This window comes from Hyalella azteca, unplaced genomic scaffold, assembly GCF_000764305.2.
Source record: "Hyalella azteca isolate HAZT.00-mixed unplaced genomic scaffold, Hazt_2.0.2 contig17841, whole genome shotgun sequence".
Lineage (NCBI taxonomy): Eukaryota > Metazoa > Arthropoda > Malacostraca > Amphipoda > Hyalellidae > Hyalella > Hyalella azteca.
This window is the reverse complement of record NW_025947610.1, coordinates 5,279-23,279: the sequence shown is the minus strand read 5'-3', so window position 1 is coordinate 23,279 and position 18,001 is coordinate 5,279. Positions and strand designations below refer to the sequence as shown.

General features: G+C 39.1%; 1 protein-coding gene across 1 annotated transcript; it reads right to left on the bottom strand.

The window, feature by feature from the left end:
- Positions 1-5,382: 5,382 nt before the first annotated feature.
- LOC108669763 lies at positions 5,383-14,693 on the bottom strand (the record flags this gene model as incomplete). Its single annotated transcript, XM_018157167.2, is given in 6 exon segments — positions 5,383-8,860; positions 10,264-10,383; positions 11,528-11,673; positions 12,236-12,379; positions 12,561-12,721; positions 14,676-14,693. Coding segments are annotated over 6 exon segments (682 nt in total), but the record flags the coding sequence as incomplete, so codon positions are not given.
- Positions 14,694-18,001: the final 3,308 nt, after the last annotated feature.

Sequence of the window (18,001 nt, the reverse complement as noted above, 5' to 3'; positions counted from 1 at the left end):
GGGAGGGAGACCACGCTAGGGGAGGGAGACCACGCTAGGGGAGGAAGACCACGCTAGGGGAGGGAGACCACGCTAGGGGAGGGAGACCACGCTAGGGGAGGGAGACCACGCTAGGGGAGGAAGACCACGCTAGGGGAGGGAGACCACGCTAGGGGAGGGAGACCACGCTAGGGGCGGGGACCACGCTACATTCACGTCTAATGAAGCCAACCACACCAGACGCCAACTTCGGCTAAGGCCGAGGCAAGCCAGAAAACAGTCTTGATGGCTAGTCAGATCAGGCTAATTTTGAGAACGTAAGATGCTGCAACGTCGGTTTTGGGTAGATCTGGTAATGAGGCTAGTTCGCATAACTCCAAGAGACCAATAAAGAGCATATATGAATCGGCGATAGGCCAACTCGGCATTAATTCAACGCCGATGTTGCTATGCTATGACCAGCAGAACTAACGATTTAGCCGTCTGCTCGAACTAACATTGACGCAAGGTATGGTTAATGTACAGAACAGATAGTTTCGGTCAGTTACTTTCAACAGTATGCCATTACGTATTAAGATCACTTGATTGTTTAAATCGCAAGTTTATCAATAATTTAAAGCAAAGATAATGGCCAGAAAATTCGCCATTTCTGATGAAGTCTAAAGTTTTGGAATCCAGCTCCGTCGCAGTTCAAAATCTATCACAAAAGTACAATCGATTATTAAACTAAATTTACATTGAAGCATAAATCGTCAAATGAAAACAAATATGAATGAAGTAAATATGAGCAGACACATCTATTTACAATTTCGAGGGGATATGAACTTTAGGCGGCATTTAAACTAGGCTTGTGTTTAAAAATATACAGGGACTCCAAAATTCGCAGGTCAGAAACACCGGTTGTGGAGGCTAAAATTCTAAAATCACTATCGGACACCGGGATGTTGCACTGCTAGACATGAACGCGTACTACTGAATGACGGGGATGCGTAAGCAAGTTTCCTGTTGTAAAATGTCAATTTATTTTTCTAATTGTTTGCACATCTCTTTTATATTTTGAACTGAAGATGAATCTAGACTGCGAAACGTTTTCCTTCAAAAGAAATGGTGAACTTTCTGGCTATTTTCTTTGCTTTTAAATTGTAAGTATATCATTACGATGCTTCTTCTTACCAGCAGCACCAAAACCACCAGCAGGACCTGCCCACCACACATTTCAAAGGTTGGGTCATCACTGTGGTTTTCTAGTTTCTACTTTCTAAGTCTACCAGCTGTCCATCAGTAGTGCTGCCAACTTTTTTCTCGGCGAGTATACCAGATTTCATCGCTCAATATACTAGATATATACCGAATTTTTTTCTTGTCTAAAACAGATTAATACCCTCAAATGTAATGTAACTACCTATTCATTAGAAATGTTGTTTAGTACAAGAAAAATCATTTATATCCATTTTACTGTGTTAGGCTTGACATAGAATTAACGAAATTGAACATGGGACATTAATTTTTCCTTTTTTAGCACAGGGTAATAAGCGGAAACTTCCTGTTCTATATTTGATATTTCGCGCCAAACAGCCAGATGTTGTAGGAAAACGGGGTGGAGCTTTTCATATGAAAGGCACGGTCATGAAATTTTGTATCTCGCCTAGTCAGTTGCCATTATGCATTGGATAAGTGAAAAGTATGCGTTTGTTGCCGAGGCGTACGCTTTTAATGGTCATTCCAATTTTGCTACTCAAGGAGTATTTCGTACTCGGTTCCGTATTCGTCCTTCAGGTCGGGTTCCTGATTAGAAATACGGGCTGATCCCCCGATTTGACACCATGCGATTTTTACAGAGTTATCTTAAAACAATTGTTTACTATGACTGCCCAAGGACTCATTTGAAGAATAACATACGCCAAGCCATCGAGTTGAACGTAACTTTGAAGCAAGTTGAAAGGAACTTCAAATATCGACCAACTGAATTTATTGGCAATGGGGGCCGTCATTTTTCCGATGTCATCTTTAAAACAAAGTTGTAAAAAATTTTAGATAATGTATTTTTCAATAAAACTGTTATTGTAATGATATCTCTACTACTTTCAGCTATTGAGCTTTCAAATCAGGAAGTTTCCGTGAATAACCCAATCAAATTTCGACATTTTCTCCATAGAACATAGCCAACTGCTTTGCCTGGGGAAAGTTGTAACATCAGAGGCAAAACTTATTGCATTTAATTTGCATAATTAAAAGGGCATTTTACTTCTACGTTTCAACTATTTCATCATCAATTCCTACAAGCTTTTTTGACTGATACCATTGACTGGCAAATTTACAAGTGTCATCATTATCAAGATTTTTTGACCATTACAATCATATTATAGTATAATTTATTTGCAAATTTAAATTAGCTCATTCATCTAAGTTCATTTTAATATATATTTTGCATAGTTTACTAGCACAATGTCCTAAATGGCTTACTTGCATATTTTTCTGCTGTGCATCTCAAAGCTTAATTATTAATGTATTATACTTTGTAATTTGCGAAATAAGCTACTATATGCTATAAAAACGGTAGTTGCTAAAATTAACACTCATTTATTAATTATTGCAAACGTTTTTGATGATGGGTCTTAGTTTGATCCAATTCAGAAAGTAAAAAATCATGCCCATAGATTTAGATTTAAAATTGACCCAAAGTTTCCTTGGTTGGACTGTAGATAAAGGCTCAGTTCGGCAATAGTTTGGAGGGTTAATTTCACCCCCAAAACGGAATTATTTAACAAAATTTCTCATGCGAGAACTAAAATCACGATATTGTGCCCAAGGAAAAGTGAAATTGAACAAATATGTTGTTTTATTTCAGTCAAACTTCCCAAGTGTCCTAACATACCAGAAATATACCAGCTTTTAGCAAACGTACCAGATTTGTGAAATCTGGTATGAAAATTTACCATTTGGCAATACTGAAGTCTCGCACCCAGGAAGTTCAGTGGTTGCCATAATATTTCTGATCAAAACTTAAAACTTTTAGGCTCATTATCGCATATTCGAATACCGCACTTTGATATGTACAATTTTCGTGGAAAAATCTCCTAATTAATTTCGATAGTGACACCTGCATGAATTTCCATTCATTAAAATTATATTCCTTTTCCAGATGTTTCCGGGCGGTGTTGCATGGTTTCAAAGAGTTTTCCATGGTCTGAAAAACAAATTCCACAAATCTGCCACTCCTACAAGAATATTCGTTTGAATATCAGGTAGAAAAAATTGAGAACACTACAGAAAAACTCTGAAATTCTTTCAAACGTGTTCGCAGAGCCTTTCGGCCTTATTGGGATATGAAAATGCTCCCCGCCATCCATTGAGCGTTGCTTTGTTTGCGGTCCTAAAATGTTTCACTTGTGTGCGAATTTCACGAATATGTTTACGATTCAGCTACGAGTTTCTTATTGGTCTACTGAGGACAAGAAAACACCTTTGATGTAATTCTCTCTCTAATTTGACTCTAATCAACTCGGGCGAACATTCATCATAACGATTATACGACACAATTATACGAGAATAAACCAACCAACGACTTACGATTTTCCTCCAAAATCGTCCTCTTAACCGCTTTACCGCCTCCAAAAACTTCATCTCACGCTCATAATTCAACTAAGATTTAAAATAATGATCCGTGAAAAATAGGGAACCAAAACACCAATATTTCACATTAAAACTGAAATCGAGTCAATTTTAGCCAATTGAGTTACAAACGCAAGGCTGATTAATGTAATAACGTATGTTCTGGTTCATAGAGGTTTTGAGCTCCGAAAGTCAAGATAATCGAGTCCGGAGTTAAGAAAGACTCGCCGAGATAGACACGGGTTTCAGTATTGCTACATTCAGTATACGTCAATTTATAATCTACGTAGAAGTAAACTATTTCGTTGAATAGGCAGCATGAATAACATCAATGATTATGACAGTATAAGGATTTCTTCGATAAACTTCGCTGCAGTACAGAACATGACACAAACCAACGATTTAATCCGCGGCGCCCTCTACACGGAAGTTCTCAAACCATAACTTTCTATAAAATGAATAAAATTACACTACGTTTAATCATGGAGGAGCTACAAGTTCCTGTACTTCACAATTAGGTTCATCGCCAACTAGTTCATACAAAATTAGATTTACTCTGACTAGAGACTTAAGACTAAACTGCGTTTCTAAAGAAGGCGCGATGTACTAACGACCTCATGGTGTGTTTGAACGAAAATGGCATTCACACTATCAAATGAGGCAGCACCACACAATATCTAGTAAAGGAGGTAATAAATCATCACCATCTGTGCGAAGACTCATAAAAAATGAACAAATATGGCATCAATATTGAATGCCAAACCGAGCACTTCCATAACACACTTCTACATGCAGCCATTGAACGGCCAAATTGGGTACAAGTAACTGAATTCTATACACAAATTTTAAAATGCCACTATAAAGGTTGTAATACTGTTCGATAATGAATAGAGAATAACGTGTGATACTGATAACAGTGAAGGCCGTATAAGTTAATCTGAACAATTTCCAAATAATAAACCTGAAATTGAATCTTGAGGCCAGGATATGAAATTAGACAGGCAAGAAAATCTTGACCGCGCCGCTCGTCTCCGTTGCATTAAACACACCAAATAATAAAATTTGTCACTTGAAACAATATCCGTGATAAGTGCTGGGAACAGACTGATGCATAAGGTGTAGTAACACGCAAATCGATGCCCATAAGAAAATTCGCGACCTCCATTACCCATCCAACTTTCTTGCTTATTAACAAGACAAAAAGCAATGATCATCGCCCCTCTCTTAACCGAGCCTAAATTCAGAATACAGATGTAGAGTTCTAAACATATTTTATATATGTACGAGACAAAGACAATCATTATGCTCATTAAACTCACTTTGACAACGTCTCGCTCATTTAACCAGTGCAATGACTCTAATTAGGCTATTTACTAACGATAAGGTGCTTAAACATCTTCGAGACGATAGACTAGACTGCACATAAGTGATATGTTGACATGAGAAACTAACTTTGTACACATACAAGGCCATTAGCTAAATGTCTAGTTCTCTAGTGCACAACCTCGTCTCAAGAACTGGGTTAACTATACTGTTAAGTTGATAAACGGAGGCAGCGGAAATTTCCGACTTAAAAGCCGAATGAAAAATAATAATTGGGGTAGCTGTACGATTCATAGTCGTACAAAATCAATAAAATATGAATTCCAATGCGACAAATGTACTAACTGTGGGCAGGGTGGCCCAGTGGTTAAAGTACAGAAAACCAGTTTTGGAGCAGATCGAGACGTGCGAGCTCGATCCCAGCTCTGTGCGCCAGTTTCTGGTCAGAATCGGCGAGGAGGCCGGGCGGTTAAGCACAGCAGAATTGAGGCAGTGAGTTGCGAGTTCGAGACCGCAACATGATGTGATTGTTCTGCAGTGTTAAGAGTCAGCGACAGGCCTACGGCCTAATAAACGCTGAAACCGCTATTATACATAAATGTATAAATGCATATTACGTGTTCAAAATTCAACCCTGGTGTCAGAAACCTAAAAATGAAGACCTCTGCGTATGCGTGGCCGATTATCTACTTTCCACTTGTTGATCAAAAAATCTACTTAACATTATAGGGCAAACATTCTCACATGGGGAGGGCATGATCAAGGAAAAGTAATATGAGTAATACAAGTCTTCCCACAGAGGGGGGGGGGAGAGGGTATCCTAACGCTATCCACATTATCCTATGTACGACATCAAACACTGATACAATGTCGACTTGGACAGCAATCATACTGAAACTGATTACTTGCTGTTTTTGTTTCAATCAAACATCCATGTGTTACATCGTCAATGTGCAAACGCACTCGGATAGTAGAGCAAAGCCCATTTTCAGAGAATAATTATAAGTTTCAAAATTTATTCACAATTAATTTCGTAGAATTACAGCCATTGGCATAAAAATAAGAGCAATCAAATCTCTATCACCAGACCACGCAAGTCAATAAGAGTAACGCATGTTTAAACAATTGTACAGAGGATAACATTAGTCACCAGCACTGCATAACACGATGGGATAACACAAGCCATGCATAACACGAAGGGTATAACACCAACACTAGATAACACGAACGGATAACGAATATAGGATCAAACTCTAACACAACGCAACTCACAACCACGAATATTAAAACCCTTATCCAGACGCGAGAAAATTCCCCTCTCATTCGATAAGAAATGAGTTACAAATAGTGTTCAATACCAACGCTATGCGGGAAAACTGCTCTAGTATATAAAATTATACAACTAATTCCATCTGACTATCTATTAGTCCAGTCTAAACCTACAGTGTAGTTCTATTTACAATCCAGGAAAATATAGCAGAGAAGTATAAAGCATCGTGAATTGTTTACGGCATCTATATCTACTATGAAGACTAAAAAATGATTGACGCATCTATACATGACGACTAGGTTGATTGTTTACCGTCCTGCGCTTAAAAAGCAACTATATGAGCTCAAAGTCGGTAAACGTGAAGACGATGTCAAGGCATCGCAACCAACTATCTCCTGTAATACAACCAAGTTCCTGCGACAATAATCAAATAAAGAATAAACGATAGACCAAGTTCTGAAGTGACTCATACTAATTTCATAATTGCGAGTAGATAATATTGATAATCCAAGGCCAAATTATATTTCATCAGAATATCATAATAAAGTAAATCGTGGAACAATAAAAAAGACAATTCCACTATTAAATGAATACGCGCCGAGTTGGTTGCTTCAGTTCAATTGACGGCAGGGCGACTAACGGTGCCAACAGTGTTGGGTTCCCACCGTCCGATCTCAGACCGTACCTATACCGTCATGGTGTACCGTCACGGTGTAACATTTTGTCTCTAGCAACATCAACCGCCGTCAAAGCTATTAGTACGTAAAGACCAAAATTAATGACCAGAGCTACCGTCAGTAGACTAAATTTAACTGAAAATTTGCAGCCAGATTTGGCATCCGCGACACGCTTTGAGGGATGACAATCTACTGATTATGGCAAAACGGACGAGCTATGTCAGCGATAAATGATATCTCGAGTAAATATTAAACCGATAATTGAACAATCATCACAAATATGGCGACACTAGCACAACTGGCGCACAATTCCCACATATCGATTGTGGCGAAGTGTCAGCTTAACCAGTTTTCCGTGCAACCAATTTTCAGCGCAATCTTAGGAGTCCATGATGTGCGTCTGGGCTTTAGTTAACACGCATGCCCAGGCGTGGAGAGCGTTAGTGTTGCATAGCTATCGCTCGTCTCAAGATTCATCTACCGACATTTGTGATGAAGTGAACGTCGTTCCTATTGGTTCCTTCTGAGTGGTGATAACTGCAACCGACGCACATCGAGTATTTAAGCTGTTGACACTGATCCTAACAGGGTGTTGTGTTGACTAGTGAATTTATTCATAGATATACAAACTATCGAAACTTATTTCATTAGAAAATAAAATTTTGAAAATCTGCCCATTGAAATGCAAACAATAATAAGTCAATCCGCCTGAGATCAAGCTGGTAATTTCTTGTTCTTATCCACAAGTGTGCAAACAAATCTAGTTTGAAGAAAGCCAATCCAATCAGTTCCTAAAATGGTCTAGGCCAAAATAACGTTAACGTAAAGCAAAGCAATTAGAATAATTTTGTGAGTGAACCTTATATACTTCATTACTTTATCAACAGCAAGCTCACAGCGCAAGCTAATTTTCACGCAATTCTCTGCCATTGGCGTTGTTTCCACTTCAAAGGACCCGCCTGCAAGTAAAGCCAACTTTCAAAATAGAATTCCAGTCGACTTCATGACAACCGGCCGACCTTTTAGCAACAGTCTTGTCGTACCACAGGAAATTTCTCCCACCTCATTTTCGTTGACTTTGCGAGGCCCTTAGTAAAGAAGGCGTCTAAATCTAAGAAAAATACATCACTAAAGTTCATCTAATTAACATTTTGTGTTCGACGCTTCTTAGCACATCACAGGAGGGTGTCTAAACTACTTTTCACCCGACATGATCTATGTACACAAGCCTATAAACTTCTGATTCCCCACACTTCTATCAAGTCCGGTAGAAATCAGTTAGCCCTTCAAATATAATTGCGTTAGTAAGGATCTTTTCTGATTGCATGAACTGTTATCTAATCGTTTTATCCAATTCAAAGGTAAAAAACAATAATTTTCTCAGAAATTTTGACGGAACTGTATCACCGAAATTGAAATTTCATTCAATAAAGATTGACTTTTAAATAAACTCCGCTCCTATTGAATACATTTGTTAGCTTCTTTGCGCGCGTAAAAAGTGGAAAAGAGATTTGACCATCACTAGTAGATTCACGAGAACGGAATTATGGAGATTATCGATTTTGAATATTTAAAATTCATGAATAAATTATGATCCAGCAACTACAATTTTCGAGGTTTTGCTGGAATTCTATAGCCTTTTAAGGAAGGGAATATCTACGCACGGTCTCTTACTCAACTACAGAGTACCTTCATAAACTTTTTTTAGAATCGCTGCGTTTCTGGGGGGTATCCTGAAAATATCTAATGACCAGAAATCCAATCACGGCAGAAATTTATAAATAAAACAGTTAGTTGTAGCCGCAACCTGAGAGCTGTTCATGAGAAAATGCATCAGAATTTTTATCGTTAGCTTTATCGGGAGATTTTCTAGCCGCTAATTTTGACTGCCGGGAAAAGTGGTGCTTCAGTTGACGATCGCCTCGGTGTCCCCAGAGGCCGGAGACGCGCCGTTCAGGAGCTCTGCGGCAGCGCCGTCTGCCGGCTCCCCAAGTCCGTTCTGCACGCAACAACCACGTTTCAGAAATGTGAATAATACAAATAATTATAAATATTACCATTAAGTTTAATTGCATTGTTTACCACGGTAAAGTTGAATGTGACGGTTGTAATTACCTGACGGTAACTTTTTTTATTAATGCGGTAGGATCTATCACGAGCTATACGTTCTGTTATGAAACTAAAATTAACATTGTTCGTTTGATCCAAGAAGATCTTATGACCAATATGATGATCGAAAAATCTGTAATCCTCTTAAAATTATGAAGGTGAGGCGATCAGCCATCAGCGATTGTCAGTAAAGACCCAGTAAGGAATGAGATGCCTTAAAAGCTTCAACACTTAGCAACAGAAAACATATTTGCGATATCGCAAGCATCTTCTTGCATCCAGCGGCTGAAGATCGGCCTGCGGGCCTAACACCTGGCGTCTCGGCTACTAAATCTTCCTGAGAGCTACTCATTAATATTCAAAACTGGCCAAGAACTTAGAGACACTGATTTGAAGTTGAGCAACTGCTACAACTTCCACTGGAACTTGCAAACCGAGTAATTAGCTGAGTTTGGGCCAGTCATCCTAGAGCGAGAACAAGGCTTGAAAGAGGAACGTTTAGGTGCTGGACTTGACAGCGGAAACGCGGACTTATTATAAGTCAGTAGACATATGTCATGGTGCATCATGAGGTAGAACCGTATGTGACCATAGAAATAACAAAAGAAGGTAAATTATGGCCATCATAGATATTAACAATAACCACGCAACTGGCAATCACCCTTGAACTAAAAATAATCTTTGAACTATTAATCGCTTTCGAACTAGCAATCATCATTAAACAAGAAAAACTAACAACCAATAAACCAAACCTAAAAATTTCCATGGAAATAAACACTGAGTAAAGGTAGAAATTTCGATCCCCATTGAATTTTCGGTCGCCTTATATCTTGCAATCATTTGTAATTAATCAACAAATAACTTGATCTCTGTAAAAAATCTCTTAATCGTTCAATGGAGGTAAAACTTTTAATCATTATTTAACTTTCAATTGCCAAAATAATTGGCTGATTGAGTTACAAACTCAACTGTTTTTTATAGTACTGTCCTAGTCATGGAAAAGCAATCATTGATCACCAAGAAACTACATGATAAGTGAATGAACGTATTCAATAGAAATATGAGTAATTCTTTAGCCTTTTTGTTATTACTTCAGTAACTTCAAGCTGTTAATTCATGAGCGCATTCGTGCGTTTGTCTTACGACTTGCCGGGAGCTTAGCTAAAAGAGTCAGCACACGCACTTGGCAGGGATTTAAAGTGCTTATGGCAGAGTTACGAACTATTAACTATTATTGATAGTACGGACTTTGATCCAGGAAGACATGAGATTGCATCGGCCAGTTTAGCTCACCTCCTGTTTGTGGTCGGACGCGCCGGGCTGCCCTCCCATTTCCCCTTCCACGGCCATGTCCCCAGCGTCGTTGCCGGGGGACTTGCCCTCGCCAGACGTCGAGCCGTTACCCGTTGCGTCCTGCACGCATCAGTCACGTTGAAAATACCACCGTTAAGAAGCCGCTACGCAACTGCCACTCACCCGTTAGAAAATGATAAGACACCCGTGGCAAGAAGGTACTTGTCACTAAACTGTCACCCGTCATAAAAAGTCATTAAAATGTCACCCGTCATAAAAGCTTACAAAACTGTCATCCGTCATAAAACACGTCACAAAACTGTCAGTCAGTGGTCATGTCTAATAAGACTGTCAAACTGCCGTTAAGTTGCCTCAAACTGTCACTCCCGTCTGCCACATGACCGTCGTACAACAGTCAGGAAATCTTCTATATTAGTGCAATACCTCGTTACAGCTGAGGAAAAGTAATTGCGACACATGCCACAGAGCGTTGCGCACATAAAAAGTGCAGTCGTCTACTTGGCAGACGTTAAACTAATAATTGTCTACCTGCTTGTTGTATGCACAGTTGTCTTTATGATAGATGTCCAATCACTAGCTAGGTACCTCTTCACATATAGCCTTGTTTCTGAGTCAATTAAATTGTTATGAAAATTTCTCACATTCATTTTAACCACGAAGTTCCACCGTAGACTTTTGAACCGAATACCTGGCTTGCACTTACTTACGTGAGCTTCAGGAATGCGTTGCATTTGAAGGCTAAATTGTTCAACTCGAACAACGCCAGGATGAAATATTCTTAATCATCGAATCGAATGGTTGATGAATCCATTGCTTTTTGGTGGAAATGAAGCATTCAGGATTATTACAGGAATCGTGTTCCTTGGATCGTGCAGATATTCCTGTACAATAAGCTCTGTTCATCACATGGAACTCCTGCTCGCTGTTATCATTGGGCCCCTCAACCTGGTTGCCGTTATCTCTGTTGCATACAACCTGATCACTGATTTATTGTTGTCCAGCACCCGATAACTATATTCCTGTTCTTCAGTACCTGAATGCTGTTATCCTTGTTGTTCAGTGCCTAGCTACCATTATCCTCGTTTTCCAGTACCTGAATGCTGTTATCCTTGTTCTCCAGTACCTGAATGCAGTTATCCTTGTTCTCCAGTACCTGAATGCTGTTATCCTAGTTCTCCAGTACCTGAATGCAGTTATCCTTGTTCTCCAGTACCTGAATGCTGTTATCCTTGTTCTCCAGTACCTGAATGCTGTTATCCTTGTTGCCGAGCTGGTAGATGTTGACCATGTGGGCAGCCTGCGCATGAACCATCAGGTCCCAGGGCGAGCTGAAGTTCTCCTTGCACAGCGCGCACATGAGAGCCGCGCTCTCCTCGCCGCTACCAACGCCTGCGCACCAAACTCAACTCGAGTCTTGGGACTTATGTATGGGCTTATATATATGATTATATATGGGCTTATAGTATGGGCTTACATATATGATTATATATGGGCTTATGTATGGGCTTATATACTGTATGTTATAAGTACATGGTTATATGTATATACTATATGTAAGTAACTGCATGGTATGTATGAAATCGTGCAATTGTTATCGATGTGGTCGTCATAAGGGTTTAGTGGAGTAATAAGTGACATGAAAGATGTAGATGCGACATTTTTTTTGGCTATAATATGATCATAGTCATTTAATTTTAAGAATTCATCATCAGTAAACTACCAAAAATATATGTGAATACACATATAACTTGATTACTTTTGAATTATATAAATGATATGATATATTATGGTCGTACTAACATTCTCGTCTTTCATGCAAGCAATTCACAATACGTAAAGTAGCATGAACATAATATTTCATAACTTATAATTTGAAAAATTTAATCGTTTATAAGAGATGCATAATAAGGAACACATAAGCAATAATAATAAATGAATGCGAGACACTGACGTGGGATGCCGCCGCTGAGCAGCGACAGGCTGGAGCACTTGCACGTGAAGCGCAGCTTGCAGTAATTCTTGCGGTGGTCGATGAAGTCTGCCAAGTTACTGAACAACTCCCGGCAGTTGCCGCAGATCAGGATGTCCGGACTGCCTGCGGGGACGATTAAAGTCCCATTAGAATCCTTATGCAAATAAGGTAGAGGAAAATAATAGCTTGTCCCGCAGATCAGGATGTCTGGATGTGAAACGCCAATGGTGAATAATTGTAAAATTTACAATATTATTTGAATTGCACATATTGCAGTAAAATAAAGACTAGTAGTTCCCCTCACTATAGGTGCGAAGGTCTTCGTATCCAGGCAGAACGACCTTCTTGGGGGACTGAGCTCTCTGCTGCTGCTGCTGCCGGAGGGGTACCATCATGCGAGGGCGCTTGAGAGGGGGAGTGAGCCGCGGCGCCCCCACACTCAGCCCAGCGGCTCCTGCATTGTAGCTGTCACAGAAAAATGTATATTTGGACAGACAAATTATTGATCATTTTATAACAGCGAAAGTTGAGAGTGAATTATGCGTTTCATTTTGGAGAAGATAACGATTGGGTAAATGCATAATATGATACAGAAATTTTGCAATCAAACTATTTAGCAATTGCCAAATTTGCTGAAAGTTAAGTGAAACCTTATCGTGACTAGAAATTTATCTGGGGTCGAATTGTATTAATTAAGATGAAGCTTTAGTCAATCATAATCAATCAAGATGAAGATTTATTAATGGATATTTTAAATGTACCAAGTGAAATTATTGGAACGTTCTTCAAACAGTCGCCATAAAACGTCAATTTCGTCTAATCAACTGGAAAGTAATTGGAATTCTCGTTTCAAAACCCGCAGATTTTATTAAGAGTTTGAACTCGGCGAAGGTGGGGAGAACTTCAGCCTCGGTGTTCACACCAGGGCTATAAATTTGCATCCTTCGGTCAACTGTTCAAGCAACCGCAGTACAATACAAAGTTTTCCACGATTATCAGGGATTACCTAGAGTCATTAACTCAAGTAGATCTGCTAATCTGTATTGCCAAAGTTAGATAGACGTCGGCTTTAAATCAGGTGGCCAGCAGACGACCAGAAATTTGAGCGCAAAGTGTCCTGCAAATAAATTATGCTATGGGACACAATGATCGATGGACAGCTACTCCGCCAAATCACCGTGAAATGAGGCCCAACTCTAGGGCTTTGTAAAGAAACGCAAACCACCGCGAGCTCGCCAACTTTAATGGGAAACTGTCACCGGCGCGGGCTGCTCGACAAACTTGTGCTGACTAATGTACAGCGAGAGCAACTGAATTGGGAATGATATTCATAACCCCTAATAATAAACTGGATCGGTTATCATGGATGAATGTGATTTACAAACTGATCATCATCATCATCATCGATAAATAAAGTAAAAAGAATAAGATAACTGCGGTGCAGTCTAAAAAATTAGAGATTTAGTTTGAGGTTTCATTTATAGAAGGTACTCGACGATTAGAATGGATATTCAACGCGAAACAAATACAGAGTATATAAAATCTATTAACAGAAAATTTGGATGCAAGGCACTTGTAAGACTTAATAACGACCCTGTTTCCATATCCAGCTAGCGAGAATCCCGAATTTCAACTCAACATGCGAAAATATGGCACCTCATTAAGGTGACATGAAAGTTTCCGACCGGAAAATATAACGCTTTCAAACTTTTGGTTAGAATTTTAATTGCTCAAGTTTGCTTCGCGAGACAAATTTTTACGAAAAAAACGTGCACTTGAAGACCACAGAAGATCATAGACTTACAAAGAGTATGGGGAAATAGTGTACTGTTTGAAGGCAGACTAGGCTAATTTTTTCTGAGTACTTAAGGTTGTAAATTAAAATTGAAATATGATTAGAAATAACAAATTCGCCTTCATGTGGATAATGGAATTAATCAACGCCAAACAAGGATTAGGAACCTGAATCAATCTTTTTGGACAGGCTGACCAAGTGGAGATTCAATCAGCCGCTGATCAGCAATCAGGAGCGCAATCATGGAGCTATTGACGAATTTGCTGACAACAGCAAACGCGTTAACTCGGCTGACAGCCGCGACGCTCTCGGACCAGTTTCTCTCCGATATTTTTTTTAGAATCCTCGATAACTTTTTTCATTGGTTTATTGATAACGATTTTTTCAAGTTAATATGGTATTATTTATTATATAATTTTTTCTTGATCTGTCTATGAAATAATGGAACTTCCAAGACAAAAACGAGAATTTTGCACTAAATAATGAAAGAATCTATAAGGTGTCATGCAGATCCAATAAATAAAATATTAAAAGATACAAGTTTTACATCTCGACGTGACTTAATTGTAATTCTTAATTCTAAACTTACCAATGCCGATTCACTAGGGGAAGAACGAGGCTCACCTGTCATAGAACTGCTCCCTGCAAAACAAGAATATTGTCGTTAATATAAGGTACGACAATCAATATATAAAATATTTCCAAAATTAGGCAGGCAAAATGTGAAGCTCGTCGTTCTTATGGAATGTTTGTACGGATACGCTGAATTAGATGGCTTCATGTACATTAAATGGAATCTACTTACTTGTGATTTAGAGAATGGACAATTTTCCTTCAGATTGATATATTATGATCCGTTTTACAGGGTAATTATTCCTTCTGCAGTGTAATGTGAAGCAACGGATTAATATTGGCGCATAAATTTATGCAGTCTAATAACAAATTTATGATGAAAACGGGCCACGTTTCGATTTATCACAAAAGTCTTCACTATATTCAGTACATTCAGGCGCATGCATATTTCTCGGCTTTACCTCATATTCAGCAACTATTTCCAGTTCAAAATTCAGTATACATCTCAGCAGCTCATGGCTCATTTTCATGATATAGAATCCTGTGCATTTTATTTTTCTTCCTGAGCTCCTCTTTACAGCGAGTTAATATCTCGACTCCTCTCGACTCTGGCGCTCCATTCCCGAAATGAAGCCGAAACAAAAGGAATTCGCTACGACGGCTCAGAAGCGCACGTTCGATAATAACCCGAACCGAGCCATAATAGCCTCTTATATACTGTATATGCACGCTGGAATTCAACCTGGCAATATTTTTCTACGCAATAGCAGTACGCGCAGTATTAGTCTACATAAATGTAGTGCAATTCTACACTATAAGCTAGCGAATCAATTCAAACGTACATAATGTTAGCCATTGCAAAATTAGCCCACGTAATATTAACAATTTAAAAATTGACCCACCAAATATTAGTCCTCACAATACAATTCCACGGAATATAACCCCGCCCTCTCAATATTACCCCGCGCAATATTGGCCTCCCAGTCTAATGAAGCCAGACTTCGATTTTTGGGTCTCGAGGGCTCGCAAGCTCAACGGCGCTTCTTTTGTTGGGCGCCGAGTGATGCCGAGAGTCAAAAACTTCCACGCAGAATGAAGCTTCACAGAATGATTCGCAAGTTCGTCCGCGGTAAAAAAATAACATTTGATCGTAAAATCAGTCACGTTCGTTGTCAGAGCCAGAAACGAAGGGAGTATTGAATACGGTTAAATTTAGGCGTATAAGGTTCCGAGTTTTCGCATCACATAAGTCAGTTTATAAGTCAGTTAACGGTAGCATACTTCAACATATAAAAACATATAAAGGGAAGTTAATATTAATCATATATACTCAATTGCGATCCTACGTACCAATTCTACTCGGTACTTAGCACCAACTTTACATCCGAACTACGCTCGGTAATTCGCTTCACCTCAACATCCAAACTACACTCGGTCCTCCACTTCGGCATTCGAGTCGCTCTACTTGCAGCTGTCTTCCCTGACGTCACACGAGTCGCTTCGATTCCCAGTAATTGAGACCAGGATAATTGAGGCAGGCAGGGAAGCGTGTGCCGGGGAAGTGTCTCGGGAAGCCAGCGTATCTGATTTCTCAAGTTTTAGGCGGCGCTCGGTAGAGACATGGCCCATCGTACGTCGAAACCGAAATAGTGCTGGAAACTATGGACTATATTGCGCTGATCTATTTTAAAGATTGCTAAGTTAAGGCCTTTTACGTTGAGTCATAGGATGATAATTGATTAAAACCACCAATTAAAATTTATCGCAAATAAATTGTCCTACATGGCTTTATTGTACCAAAAAAGCATGCAGAGCTCAGTCACTCTCAGGGACACAGAGAGATAACGCAGTTTTCTGTACACAAAAATTTTCATGAATCATCGTTCGGTCACTCGTTATCAGGGCTGCGACCCGCCGGGGTTTGGCATGCAAAGCAATGGACGGGCGCACAAGGGAGAGCTCGTAGATAGGCAGTGGATGCGAGGTCTGTTATTGACGGCCGGTATCAGGCGTCATTTAGGAGGCACAAAAGCGGCCGCCTGTCCTCAATGGCCGTGGTTTGTGTGCTTCTCTCGAGCCCTAACGCCTCATCGCATCCAAATTTTTTGTAATTTTCCGAGCGAATTCGCGGCGGCGACCATTGCAAGATCGAGGGTCGGTGCCGGACCAAGCAGAGGGCATGTGCGTGTGTGGTGGTAGGGATGACTTATTTGCATCACGTGCAGGTGGAAAAATCGTTATTTACGATGCATTCTTCGTAAGTATTTGTGTCTATGATCGCCATCCATCGTGCGCATGCATGAAAATGTTTGTGGGCAAACGAAATCATTGAGCAAATTATTTCAATTCATCGCGAGAATGGATAAGATTCCACACGTGCAAGTACCCACAATGACGATAAAAAGTGGAAAAACTGTTGTTCTGATAATAAATAAAGCTTGATTTAACGCAAAGGTTTGGGGGAAACAATATAGGAGCTGTTCAAATTGCCTGCACGAGAGCCAAAACATGTCGTTGGGAGCAGCTGGAAGCCGCGGAGAATGAAATTGGGAAAGAAACATCGAAACAAAATAAATATCTTTCGAAAACTTGAAAACATAGGCTGCGGAAACAACAAAATCGCTGCACATATCTCGGCCATGTTTGTGCGAAAATAATTAAATTTATTTTTGATGTACGAATTATGAGTGAATCTTAAATACAATTGAAATTTTTTAATGAATTCATCATTTTGATTGATTAATTAAATAATTTCAATTAATCCAAAATAAGTATTGAACTAACTAGTTTGAGTTCGTGGCATTGCTACAGCTCTGAACAATCTGGAACTTAATTCTAACTTACTTGAAATAAATCAAAGTATAATCTTTGATAGCTTCATTAAAACTAATGTATAATTGTGTGAGGCAGTTCATACAGAACATGGATTAAAACTCATGAGAAGGTAAAATTCTTCAAACCAGAGATACAGCAAATAATTTATTGCATTTACCGAAAAAAATAAATTGTGTAGCATTTAAAAGTTTTTTGGGCAAGCAAACATAATTGTATTGTTTTTCATAAATGAAAAATATCAGTTCTTCATTGCCAAAAGAGCTCGAAGATGGAACTCACAAATTTTGTTCATATCAGTTACCCACACGAACTAAAATTGTACCTCGTAATAATAATGAAGAATCAATATCAAAGGTAATTATATAATGCTAAACAATATCACAGAAACGCTCATTTTCACGGAGAAAAAGTTATTATTGACAAACATGAACAATTGCGTACAGTGAGTCGACGTTAAAGCTTTTGGTGGAAAATCTCAAATGCAACATATATAAAAAATGAAATTTTAACAAAAATATTTCAACTGGAATAAATCGCTCGAT